At 45.7% G+C, this 13,970-nt stretch overlaps 3 protein-coding genes across 3 annotated transcripts; 2 read left to right on the top strand and 1 right to left on the bottom strand.

Annotated features, from left to right (window-relative positions):
• The first annotated feature begins 265 nt into the window (after positions 1-265).
• Positions 266-3,300, top strand: LOC123087483 (receptor-like protein EIX1). The gene has a single exon (XM_044509498.1). The coding sequence runs from the start codon at positions 379-381 to the stop codon at positions 3,298-3,300; it is 2,922 nt and encodes a 973-aa protein (XP_044365433.1). The 5' UTR covers positions 266-378.
• Positions 3,301-3,778: 478 nt separating this feature from the next.
• Positions 3,779-4,570, bottom strand: LOC123087484 (uncharacterized). Its single transcript, XM_044509499.1, has 2 exons — positions 4,344-4,570; positions 3,779-4,264 (listed from the first exon to the last, which is right to left on the bottom strand). Exons 1-2 carry the CDS (start codon positions 4,481-4,483, stop codon positions 4,138-4,140), a joined length of 267 nt encoding a protein of 88 aa, XP_044365434.1. The 5' UTR covers positions 4,484-4,570; the 3' UTR covers positions 3,779-4,137.
• A 7,724-nt stretch (positions 4,571-12,294) lies between these two features.
• On the top strand, positions 12,295-13,434 carry LOC123087481 (probable cytokinin riboside 5'-monophosphate phosphoribohydrolase LOGL5). Its single transcript, XM_044509497.1, has one exon. It carries the CDS (start codon positions 12,440-12,442, stop codon positions 13,184-13,186), a length of 747 nt encoding a protein of 248 aa, XP_044365432.1. The 5' UTR covers positions 12,295-12,439; the 3' UTR covers positions 13,187-13,434.
• Positions 13,435-13,970: the final 536 nt, after the last annotated feature.

The raw sequence follows: 13,970 nt of genomic DNA, 5'->3' as shown, positions 1-13,970 counted from the left end.
AGATGAAACATATATTAGCAAGTTTGTCATGAATATAGAATATAAAAACTTCTACTTAAATACCTAAAAAAATAGTGATCTAATATGCATATTGGAAACCATATCAACGGTACTCTCCGAACAGAAGAAGCATGCTGTTGCGCTCATTACTTCCATCAATCAGTACTCCAAGAAAAAGAAAGGCAACTTCGTGACCATGTGAACAGAATACAATCTAGAACGGCCACCAGTGTCCTTTTCACCGGTTCAAATTTCTTCTCCAGGGGTAGTCACATTTCTGTCAGGTCAGTGTCGCAGGAATCTCAGTTACACTATACTTAAAGAAACGGAGTTTGCATCGTATAGCAGGAAGAACATAGATCCATTGCAAAAGCACCAATGGACAAGGTTCTACTCTCCATCCACATAGTGATATTTGGTGCACTTCTCTTGTTCACCATAGGCAAGAGCTTTGTACAGCCATCTTCTCACATACATCCAAACCATACGGTCACAAGCTGTACCGCTAGTGAGAGGTCCGCGCTTCTCGGCTTCAAAGCAGGCCTCTCCGACCCTGCATACCTCCTTTCATCATGGAAGGGTGATGAGTGTTGCAAATGGAAGGGCGTCCACTGCAGCACCAGAAACAGCCATGTCGTCAAGCTCGATCTCCAGGGCCATGGTTGTGACCCCAACAGCGATGCGTGGACGCAAGTGCTAGGAGGCAACATCAGCTCCTCTTTGCTTGGTCTACGACATCTACAGTATCTTGATCTTAGCTGCAATGGGTTCTATGGGGTGCAAGTGCCGGAGTTCTTGGGCTCTCTCCACAAGTTGAGATACATCGACCTATCGAGTTTAAGCTTCATAGGAAGGATACCACCGCAGCTGGGTAATCTCTCCAACTTACAATACTTAAATGTCAACTCGGAATATTTCAATGGCACATACTCTATGGATATCACCTGGTTGTCACAGTTAACTTCCCTTGTGCACCTGGACCTGAGCGGCACGAACCTCAGTGCAATTGTTCACTGGCTTCCGGTGGTGAACATGCTTCCATCTCTAAAGGTTCTTCATCTTATCAATTGCAATCTTAGAACTAGCTCTGCTTCACTTCAGCTTTCAAATCTGACTTTTCTCGAAACCCTAGACCTTTCCGCCAATGGCTTCCATACACATATCGCACGCAACTGGTTTTGGGATTTGACTAGCCTCAAGTATCTATATATCTCATCGAATGGTTTCTATGGCCAATTTCCGGACGAGATTGGTAATATGACTTCCATAGTAAAGTTTGATTTATCATCGAATAACCTAGTTGGCATGATACCATCAAACCTGAAGAACATATGTAGCTTGGAAGAGTTCTTTGTACATGAAACCAACATCAATGGAAGTATAACAAAATTCTTCCAGCGTTTGCCTAGTTGTTCATGGAATAAGTTGACATACTTGTCTCTAGCTTCCAGCAACTTGACAGGGAGACTACCAACCAAACTAGAACCGTTAAACAATTTGATCTACCTTGATATCAGTCGTAACAAGCTCATTGGTCCTATGCCACTCTGGATAGGAGAGCTCACAAAGATAACTTACCTAGACCTGGGCTACAACAACTTGGATGGTTTCATACATGAAGGTCATTTATCAGGACTAGAAAGCTTGGAGTGGTTGTGGCTCTCTGATAATTCCTTAACCCTGACAGTGAATTCGACATGGGTTCCTCCTTCAAGTCTAACAAATATTGAAATTCGGTCATGCCTTCTCGGGCCTAAATTTCCACCGTGGCTTCGATGGCTAACTAGTCTAGACAATCTTGATATCTCAAACATGAGCATATCTGACACGGTTCCAGATTGGTTTTGGATAACAGCTTCTACATTGTACACTCTAAAAATGGGACATAACAAAATTAGTGGTTCTCTTCCATCTACAATAGAATTTATGGGAGCAACCGCAATTGATCTTGGTTCTAACCAGTTCAATGGCACAATACCTAAGCTTCCCATTAGTCTAAGTGACTTGGATCTTAGTAGAAATAAATTAGATGGACCACTACCATTAGATTTTGGAACGCCGAATCTAATGAAACTAGTTTTATTTGATAACTCCATATCTGGCACCATTCCCTCTTCATTTTGCAAAATGAGATCACTAATACTAGTGGATATCTCCGGGAATAAGCTAAATGGACCAATTCCTGATTGCTCTACTAATACATCCACAACAAACATGACCAGTATGAGTATTCTTAATCTAAGCTTAAGAAACAACAATCTCTCCGGTGAATTTCCTTCATTTCTCCAACACTGCCAAGAACTCGTCTTTCTTGATCTTGCACACAACCATTTCGTTGGAACTTTGCCAACATGGATTCAGGAGAAATTGCCACAGTTGGCTTTCTTACGACTACGATCAAACATGTTCTGTGGTCACATTCCAGAGGAGCTGACGAAGCTAGTCAAGCTTCAGTATTTGGACCTTGCCTACAATAATATAACTGGTAACATACCAAAATCTATTGTTAACTGCAAAGGGATGATAGCAACAAGAGATAATTATGATGATGGTGGTGATGCATTACATCGTGCTTTTGGCTTCAATGATGAATGGGAGCATGGCCCTAATGAATTGGTCACCTATACCGAGAATTTCACGGTTGTCACAAAAGGTCAAGAGAGATTATATACAGGAGAGGTCATATACATGGTGAACCTTGATTTATCATGTAATAATCTTATTGGTGATATTCCCAAAGATATCAGCGCGCTTGTTGAATTGAAGAGCCTGAACCTATCATGGAACATCTTCAGTGGAAAAATTCCGGAAAATATTGGCGCCTTGGCGCAAGTGGAGTCGCTGGACCTATCGCACAATAGGCTGTCTGGTGAAATCCCTGCAAGCTTGTCGGCTCTTACATCATTAAGCCGCTTGAACCTGTCATATAACAACCTGACAGGAGAGGTGCCATCAGGAGATCAACTGCGGACACTTGAGGACCCAGAATATATTTATGTTGGCAACCCAGGCCTCTGCAGTCCACCTATCTCGCGTAAATGTCCGCAACCAGAGCCAATTCCATCTACTCCAGAACACCATGGTGATTTAAATGACCTGGCATCGTTTTTCATCGCTATGGGTTCTGGATATGTAATGGGTATCTGGGCGGTCTTCTGCACCTTCCTGTTCAAGAGAAAATGGACAGTTTATTGGTACTCGGTTTGCGACAGCTTGTATGACCGGGTATATGTGCAAGTGGTTCTAACCTGGGCTTCCTGGACAAGAGAAAAAGGCGCAGAAGCTGAGACCACTCACTAGCTTGCTTTGGTTCTCCATTTGCTATCATTTGAGTGTGCAGATTTTACCATGTATCAATGTTGTTACAGTATTGTACTCATATAGTTCACATATACAGTACATATTTGTGGATTGTGTTGTAGACTAGGGTTTGGATATATGTAAAGTTGATTTGTTATTAATAATTAATGCCAGGGGCCACACCAAGGCCCCTGTTGCAGGAGTGTGTTTGTCAATGACTGAATTAACCAGTGCACACACAAAGCAAGGCTCGATTCTTTCATTCGATAGACTACACTGGGCGCAAATGCAGTTTCTTCACTAGAGAAACAATGTATAGGGTTCAGACTTTTCACTGCAAAAATATTATACATGGTTCAAACTTCTTCAGACAAACTCTCTTGCCACATCCCATTCTTAGCTCTGAATCCAATTCATCATGTTTATTCAAACAGGACTAGGATTTCTGACGGCCAGAATTTAGTCTGTGCAAAGGTTGTCAAACAAAAAAGGAAAGGATTTTAGCCTTTCATTCATGGCACACTATACTGCGCACACACGCAATTCCTTCACTAGAGAATTTTCTTACAGGTTTCAGACATCTGGAGACAAGCAAATTTGTTATGAATTAATGCAAACGCTCCTTATCTGAATTATTGCTCGCAGCCAGAATTCATTCTGACGATTTTATTCTGAACACTGATACTACAGGGTCGGATTATATTCTGAACCCTGATTTATACACACAATCCAGATGACTAACAGGGTGTTTGCTCTGCTGATTGTACAAAGTAACAGAACACTGCGTTTGCTTCAGAGGAGATGAACAAGCAAGCGTACTAGTAGTTGGTTGGCTAATCACTCGGGGTCGTCGTAGGAGAGGTGGAATCCGGTGGCGCAGCCTGCGGTGGCGGGGTCCTCGGCGCCGCAGCAGTCGTAGAACTTGGCGGCGTACGGCGGGTCGCCCTCCTTGAGCTCGTAGTACCTGCACAGCCGTCGCCGTGGTCAATCGCCAGGCCGATCTAGCGGATTGGTGATGGAAGAGTGGGGATCGGAGTGGCTACCTCTTCTGGTCGTCGTGGCGGCGGCAGACGAAGTATGAGGGGTGGAACCTGCAGGACTGCGGCGTGTTTCCCGACGGCGAGTACTTCGCTTTGCACCGCCGGCAGACCCTCGTCGCCGCCGCCGCCGTGTCTTTCTCCATCGGTCACTTCTCCCGATTCTTCTCTCGGAAATACTTTTTTTTTTGTTGAGAGGAAATGATGGGAAGCCTGCCTCTTCGAGGTTTCCGGGCCGGCCTCGCCCATCTTGGTGTGGGCCACCATGGTATGGTCATGGCCCACCTTATGAGCCCACGGCATGATGGGCCCGCGGATCAGCTCATCCAACGACTACTTTCATTCCTGAAAACAATATTTCACTCAATTTTTTTTCCTGAAAACAAAATTAGCCACTGAGGTCCCCTCGAAAAATAAAAAAAATAAGGCAACTAAGTCCATTCTTACAAACTTATTAAGGTCGCTGATGTAAAAAGGACCTTCACTATCTCTCCTTACATTATTTGTTCCTTCACATTATTTGTTCCATCTCCCTTTCATGGATCAGCATCCATCCATCAAAATTTGTGGCATTTCGCTCCCCCTTTGTCCGCCCCTTGTGCTAGCTCGTTTGACCTTGATCCATGTTGCATGCCCTCTTTCTAACTGTCCAACAAAGGAAAAGGGATGGCCATTATCTGAGTGCTTGGATTGCCTTTTGCCGAGGCCACTACTGGCCAGGTTATTGCATTATTCAGCTGATTAATCCCACTAGGAGCTGTACAGATCCCGTAATCATCAAAGACACCAGCATGAATGGAATCGTTGACGAGGAATTGCTTAGTTCATCAAGGTATGGTGCCTTGAGACCTGGCCGAGCTTAACTAGGTCATTCATTACAATTGAAGGCACATATGATGGACAACACATCACGCACACACAATTAAAGAATTTTCTCCGACAAAACTTCTCGGTGTTTCAAGCTTTTAGGGGAGGCTCCCCACCAGGATAATTTCATAACGTCACAACAGTTTTGCAGCGTCACGTAGAAAGTGAGAAGAGATAATCACGCCACAAACTAGTGTGCACCTTAATATTCAGTTTCGACGGTCGCTAGCGGGCAATCGTTGGGAAGAATGGATTCATCTAGTTAGGAGACTGATGGAGGTTCAACTTTCTCACCGACCCGATATATTGCGTTGGAAGTTGACTAGTTCTGGAGTATTTACAGTTAAATCAATGTATATTGATGTTATTAATTCAACTGCTATTCCAACTTCCAAGTTTGTTTGGGCTGTCAAGGTGCCTTTAAAAATAAAAGTGTTTATGTGGTTTGTCCATAAACAAGTTATTTTAACAAAGGATAACTTGATTAAACGCAATTGGACAGGACCTACTAGGTGTAGTTTCTGTGATCGGGATGAGACGATTCAGCATTTATTCTTTGATTGCCCGTTGGCTAGAGTTCTTTCGTGGACGATCCATATTGCTTTAAATCTTACTCCACCGACTTCTGTCAATGCTTTATTTGGGACATGGCTTAATGGGGTTGGGCCTGTTCTCGCAAGACATATTCGGGTTGGAGTTTGCGCTTTGTTATGGACTATCTGGAATTGCAGAAATGATTTGGTTTTTAACAGAACATCACGGATTCATTTCTTGCAGGTTATTTTCCGAGCTACGACACTGATCCGTTCGTGGTCGCTACTCACTCCGATGGAGGCCAGGGAGCATTTGGTTACTGGATCTATCCGTTGGGAGATGGTCGCTCGGGATATCTTCAACCGGTTTGGATGGCGGTCATGTAATAGGATAGGCAATTAGTTTCCCTATCTATTGTTAGCCAGCCGGTTGTGGCTTCTTTTTTGGGCTAGTTTGTATATCTAGCCGTCTGTAGCTCTGTGTGAGCTGCATTTCTTTTTATTCTTTTGTTTACCTGGAGATTGTGGAACCTTGTTGGCACTTTTGCCTTTTTTTATTAATAAGATGGCCGTATGCATTGTTTTGATGCAGAGGCCAGGGAGACCCCCCTTTTCGAAAAAAAAACTAGTGTGCACCTTTTGATCACAACGTTTCAGCCTATGCGACCACAGTCATGTGCTCTAGACCCTAGCGTTCGTATGAATGTGAAAACAGATGACGACAACCTTCATATGCATGGTTGCATTAAGGTGTTTATTACTTTTATTACCACCATAGATGATGACATCACTAACGGTCCAACAATTGGTGACTGAATTTCCCAAATACAAATGGGAGCGGACCGGAGGTCGTCTTCCATCACCTAAGACCAGGCGCCCACGATTAATAACTTTGACAGCTTTATATTTTAGATCCGTGTTAGATGCCCCTCATAAGCATATATAGATACGTCTAGAATTGACAGAGATCGGCTCATGTATATACATAATTTGCAAAACAAAGTAGATTGAAACAAACTTGTTCAACATGTGTGTTTTATCAAGGATTATTTATGTATGTCCTATAGATAAATTAGATCAGAACGACAAGAGGGAAATAGGGAGAGGAGTGACATCACAACTTTATGACGCCGATTGGATGGGGAGATTGATGCCAGTGGAGCGATGCACCGGGATCCCATGGAATGGGTGTATGTTCTCACTCGCACAATTTTAAATCAAAATGTTTGTTTATTAAGATAAATCTAAATCTAAATGTTGTTGGAGATTCTAGCTCTTGCATATGAAGGGTCGTTATTATTCGGTTCCCATTCCCTTGGATGGGAGAATACACGAAGATATTCTTGATGGGATGGACTCATGTTGGATTGCCCTCCCTTCTCTGCCATCTTGTAGCCATGAATTTAGCTGACTTTGATCCATCCAACGTTGCTCTACTCCTTGATCGTCTCTGTCTATCTAAAGGAGAATTCAAGTGTCTGGATTGCGTAGGCCAGGTTGTTGCATTATTGAGCTGATTAATCCCACTAGTTAGCTCCTCTATAGTAATCATCTCAGGCACCAGCAGGAATGGAATCTTTGACAAGCAGTTGAATTAACTAAGCAGTGTTGCCTTGCTATCCGACCGGGTTTTAGCCCATTAATGACTGTCACACATATGATTAACAACACATCACGCGTCCCGCGAGCTCAGAACTAAAGCAGTTCCTCCGACAAAGCACGATGGTGTTATTGTTATTGCCATAGACGACGACATCGCTAACCGTCCACTAGTTGGTGACTGGATTTGCCAATACAAATGGGAGCTAGCTGGCCAGAGATCAAGCTTCCATCATCCAAGATCAGGCACCCACGACTAACAATCTTTACAGTCAACCGTCTAGAATCGACGGAGACCCGGTCCATATGCATAATTAACAAGAGGTCGACACTAAGGATCGATCCTGTTCCCATGGGCCTATGTCCTCTCTCACACCACATTTTAAATCCAACTGTTTGCTTCTTTGTTTTTAATCTAGATGTTGTTGGATATGCTAGCTCTTAATATATGAGTGGTCGTTTTTATTTGGATCCCTTTTCCTGGATCGACAGAATGAATATACTGAGGTTCTTGATGGGATGGATCCATGCATGTTGGATTGCCTCTCCATTCATCTCTAACGATCGCTTCTACTCCCTCTGTTCTGATTTACTCGTCGTGGTTTTAGTTCAAATTTGAACTAAAACCACGACGAGTAAATCGGAACGGAGGGAGTAGCTAGCAACACATATAGCTGACTTTGATGTGCCATTCGTCTATGTCATTCTGCTCCTTAATCGTCTCCACCTCTACAGAAAAGAAGAAGGATATTAACCATGTATCCAAGTGTGTGGATCGCATAGGCCACTACTAGCCAGGTTGTTTGCATTATTGAGCTGATTAATCCAACTATATATCTAGCTCCTTTATCAGGGGTAGTACGCATCGAGCAGTAATCGTCGAAAGACACCAGCAGGAATGGGATCTTTGACGAGGGATCCATTAAGATAATATATGGTGCCTTGCTATCTGACCGGGTTTAGTTCATTAATTACTGTGGCACATATGATTAACAATACATCACGCGTCCTGCGAGAGCACAACTAAAACAGTTCCTCCGACAAAGCACGATGTTTTGATTGTTATTATTACCATAGATGACGACATCGCTAACCGTCCACCGATTAGTGACTGGGTTTTCCAGATACAAATGGGACCTAGCTGGAGATCATGCTTGCAGCACCCAAAATCAGGCACCCACGATTAACAATCTTTACAGCCAGACGTCTAGAACCGACGAAGAGTCGGTCTGTATGCATAAATTACAAGTAAAAACAGATGATTTACTCATGTTCTTTTCATAGATTTCTCAACAACCTGTCATGCATTTGGCAAGCACCGAAATGAAAACAATCCCTCCGACAAAACCGTCCACCAATTAGTGACTGTGTTTTTGCAACACTAAGATCATATCTGTGCTTCCATCACCTAAGATCGAACTCCCGTATGATTAACAAATCTTCTACAACCACATGTTCGTGTTCCACGCCTCCCTAAGCACACGTACTTACGCCTGTAATTGACGGAGACCGGCTTGTATATACACATAATTTGCAGAAATTATGGGAAAACTTGTTTAGCATGCATGATTAAGGTTATAATTTATGTTGTCCTAGTAGATAGATTGTATAGAAAACAGCAAGAGGGAAACCGCGTAATTTGGCCCGATTCCCCCACGACATCAGCAGATCGAGAACTGAAAAGAGAGGGAGAGGAGTGACATCATGGCTTACATCGATTGGATAGTGAGTTCTGGGACGGTACACTGGGATCCCATTGGGAGTGTGCCACGTGTCCCGGCTTTTTAGTATGTTAGTATTTCTAGACACCCAAATAATTGAGCTGCAGTAGAATGTCCCCTCTACAGCTGCAGCTCAGCTCAGCTCCAACTTTTTTTTATTTCTTTCTTTTCATTCTTTCTCACTAACTGTTTGGCCTGTCGGAGCACATGCTAGTATTTTCCTGTGTAAAAAAATTGGGACCCACAGCTGGGCTTGACTCGCCCTGCATGGCAGTGTACCACATCAAGACAGGACAGTCGAGGCTGTCGACCTTTTCTTGTCTGGTTAAAATTCGTCCATCCAATCGCCGGAAAGTAGCGTGGAAATTTTTTGCACCTGATGGATACAGCACTATGCGTAATTAAGCATTATTATTTGGTTCTTTTAATTAAGAACATGCCCCTGGTTAAGTGCAAGTTCGGCAACCCTATGCTCGTGCAAATTCTCGACTCCGCTCCTTGCTTCTCTACTAACATCTCCACCATCGTAATTTGGTATTTCTTTTAGGAAAAAGTTTGGATCTATTCATCAAACATCATGGCAGTATAAAGAAGAATGAGAAGTAATAAAAATTACATCCATGTCCGTAGACCATCTAACGACGACTACAAGCAGTGGAGGAGCGAGCCGAAGGCGCGCTGCCGTCATCGCCCCTCCCTCATCGGAGCCAGGCATACCTTGTTACAGTACATAGTCGGAAAGTCGTTGTACTGAGGCCACAATGGACCAGCGCACCAGAACAACAACCGCCACCGATGAATAGAATCATATATCAGAAGGATCCGGCCTGTAAACACATGAACGCAGACAAACGAAGAATAGATCCACACAAATCCACTGAAAACAAACACCGACCGAATCCCGTGAGTTCCGTCGAAGACACACCTCCACACGCCCTCCGACGACGCAAGACGCATTGTCGAGACACGGGGCGGGGAGAACCTTATTCTATCTTCAGAGAGTTGTTGCCGACTCGCCTTCGCGAGCAGGACACAAACCCAGAAAAAACAAAAAAAACACCTAAATTGAAGATGGAACCCTCCCACCGGCAAGGGCCAGGATCCACCATGTTTCCATGGTCCTAAGGCCACACGAGACGAGGTAGATCGGTGGCGCCGACGGCGGGAGGTAGACAAATCCTGAACGCCTAGGAGCCTTTCATTCTTTCCCGGGAAGAAAGGAAACACCAGCCCAACTTGTTGACACATATCGTCGTAGTTTGTCATTCAGCAAAATGTTCGGCAGCGAACTTCTCACTTGTCAACATCCCATGTTTCTTGGTTTTGCCAAATGGACGAAGAAGGAGATAGATAGATGACAAGTATAGTAGTGCGATGAGGGGGAGTCATATGTGAGGGACAATGAAGGCAAGAGCCAGACAAGAAGCACCCAAGGGATAAGGAGCTACCGGCAAAGAGCCGGCTTTGCCCGGTTGGGCTGCACAACCGTTGGTCTAGATCAGGGATCTTCCTTCTCGCACCTCAGGATCATGTCCTATGTAGTGAGCTACTATCGTGACAATTCAATGGGACCTTATAATCGACATGTCGGTGAAAGCAATCCAGTGGCTAATCTTCTGGTTTTCCCGCTAAACCGTTAACCATTGAAGGCGCTTCAACGAGTGGATGGTGACAAATTTTACAAAAAAAATAAATAGAAGTTGTGGAGAAATGTACAGATAATAGTCGGCCCATGCCGTGGATTAAATTAGTGAAAATGATGGGTCCACATGTGGACAGGTGGAGTGGTACTGGCACAAGTGGACATGTGGGACCACCGGCGCCACCTCAGAGTCTTAAGTGCACTACCTGTGTACACAGACGCATGTGTGTGTACGTACGTACACGTTTATCCAGCACCCTCGTGTCCGTCCCTGGACCAAACAACGGCAGGTAGATTTATACAGATAAGATGTAGTACGTGCTCCGTATCTCTTCATTCCTTGCATTGGTAGTAGATGAAGATGAACAGCTAAAGAGATCAGTTGCTTCATGGATTTGGAAGAAGAAACTAACTAATGTCTTTGTTCACAGGGGTCAGGTGTGCGTGCGTACATTATTAATAGTAATATAAATGTATGTGCGTATGTATGAGCATTTGCGTTTGCGTTACAAAGAACTAACAAATGGCTTTGTTAATATGCAAGTAGGAACATGTATAGCACATGAGAGATTGATATAATCAAACTGGTTGACTCGGAGGAGAGAAGGTAGACGAAGCCACGAGAGGAGATCGCCCAGAATCTTCTCTCCAGCCAACAATAGCTAATGCCCACAGCTTAATTAGCAACAAATTGTTAATCAATCAACTATAGTAGATGAAGATTAAGAGATACTAATTATTATATAGTCCCTACTATCCAAGCAGCTAGGAGGAGGAGGAAGAAGACCAAGACCAACGCAACGCAACGCAACACAACAGTAGGCTATATATACGTGCCCACACCGGCCGGGCTACCTCTCCTCCCCCTCCCGGCCGGCACATATAGGGTGTATTTGGTTCACAGCCAACGATGACCATACCAAAAAATTGGCGTGCCCGCATGATTTGGCTATCGTTTGGACTGGGGCCAAAATTTTGGCTCGCCCACCACGCCCTGGACCTTCCCATGTTATTTTCGCCAATTCTTTGGCTTGTCGTCGGCGCGGAAAACATTCGCCAATAAATTGGCGAGTTCGACGCCCGCTCTTCCGTACGTGAATACGCTGTATTGGAATGACAGGCGAATTATCCGGCCAAATAAACGCTAACTGAATCTAAACCTTCGCGCGCTATCGCAAATCTACCTGATTAAATTGGGTGTTTGCCTCCCTAATTAACTGCAGCCCTTTTTCTGCGTGAGAGTCGCTCCATGCACGCCATGCATGCTGGTACTGCCTCCGTAATCCAAAGCAACCCTAATAACAATTGCAACGATTTGTTTCCTAATCGTGTTTTCAATGCCGTGGACTTTAGTCTCGTTGACCTTATAATCCCTTCTTTTTCTTTGTGGAACGGCCCATAGTCCTTTATGCGTCTCACTCTTTTAGCAGCCTATATCATTGATAAACTAGAATCAAACCAAGCACTAACCCAATACATGTCACTAACCCAATACATGTTGCCATACATAAACTCAGTTGACTCCAAACCAAACGGAAGTCGAGCAACTTTGCCGTAAAAATTGGCATGTACAATGGCTATAAACCAAACAACACCATCTTTCCAAAATTTTGGTCATGCCCTTGCTTTAGTCATACCAATATTTTGGTGGGGCTAGTTGGGGCTCAAACCAAACACACCCATACATTCCCCTAGCTAGATTCTCTGCCACCGTCGATCGACCGAGAGAGGCAGATAGACATGGAGCAGCTGGAGGAGGCGCCGACGTCCACGACCACGGTGGCGCTGGCCACGTCGCCCAAGCCTGCGCCGTCGAGCAACGGCAGCAAGAAGCTGCCGTCGCGGTTCCGGCGGGTGTGCGTGTTCTGCGGGAGCAGCCCGGGGAGGAAGCCGGCGTACCAGCTGGCCGCCGTGCAGCTCGGGCAGCAGCTGGTGGAGCGCGGCATCGACCTCGTGTACGGCGGCGGCAGCGTCGGGCTCATGGGCCTGGTGTCCCGCGCGGTGCACGGCGGCGGCGGGCGCGTCACGGGCGTGGTGCCCCGGTCGGTCCTCCCGCGGGAGCTCATCGGCGAGACGCCCGGCGGGGAGGAGGTGAAGGCCGTGTCCGGCATGCACCAGCGCAAGGCCGAGATGGCCCGCCGCGCCGACGCCTTCGTGGCGCTCCCCGGCGGCTATGGCACGCTGGAGGAGCTGCTGGAGGTCATCACCTGGGCGCAGCTCGGCATCCACGACAAGCCGGTGGGCCTGCTGAACGTGGAGGGCTACTACGACTCGCTGCTGGACTTCATCGACAGGGCGGTGGACGAGGGGTTCGTGTCGCCGGCGGCAAGGCGCATCATCGTGGCCGCGCCCACGCCCGGCGAGCTGCTGGCGGCGCTGGAGGACTACTCGCCGGCGCACCACGACGGCGGAGGCGTGAAGCTCAGCTGGGAGTCGTCCGTGGACACCATGGCCTGCTCGCCGCCCAAGCCGGACATCTCCCGCTAGCCGGCCGGCGGCCGGATCAACTCACCACCAACCACCAACCCAAGATTAGTTGACAAACACACACACACACACATCAGACTCTAGACTATATATCCATTACCATCCAACCAAACATAGATATTCATCATCCGTATATATATACTTTGTAAATACTTTAGATATCTTGGATGGATTAATCAACTAGATCTCGTATATCATTCTGTGGCCCGTATGGCTGGAGTATGTATGCAAAAATACTTTTATGTTCTTGTGTTCGTGCTTGGCTGACTTTCATTCTACTTGTGCTGTTTATGTATCCTCTGTTCCCATTTCTGGGGAGGGATGCCCATTTCCATTTGGGGTTTGACATGATTTGGATCCACAGCAGCAACAACAACAACATGATTGATTGATTGAACTGCAAAAAGATGAGAGGATTGACGATGGATGTGGCCTCCCCAACCATCGGAAAAGTTGGGAAGGGGACAAGTGAGGTCGATCCATTCACATCCATGTCCATCTGTCCTCTCTTTCCCTCTGCAATTTGCATCTTGGCTGCATGGGTGTGCGTGTGAGGTGGCCAATTCAGGCACGTGGATGCACCACCGTGGAACCAGCACTAGTGGCCGGGACCTGGTGCTGTGGAGGATAGGCCGGCAGAAACCAACCAAGTACTATCCACAACCAACACAATAGACAAAGAATGATTGACAATGCTCACTACTCAAGTCACCCTCACCCATTTTTCTCATCAATTATCCTCTTGCTAGGTAGCTAGCTAAGGGCATCTTCAGCCGTTCGGCCT

This window comes from Triticum aestivum, chromosome 4A, assembly GCF_018294505.1.
Source record: "Triticum aestivum cultivar Chinese Spring chromosome 4A, IWGSC CS RefSeq v2.1, whole genome shotgun sequence".
NCBI classification, from domain to species: domain Eukaryota; kingdom Viridiplantae; phylum Streptophyta; class Magnoliopsida; order Poales; family Poaceae; genus Triticum; species Triticum aestivum.
Note: the sequence above shows the minus strand (reverse complement) of the source record. Positions and strands in the feature narration are given on the sequence as shown.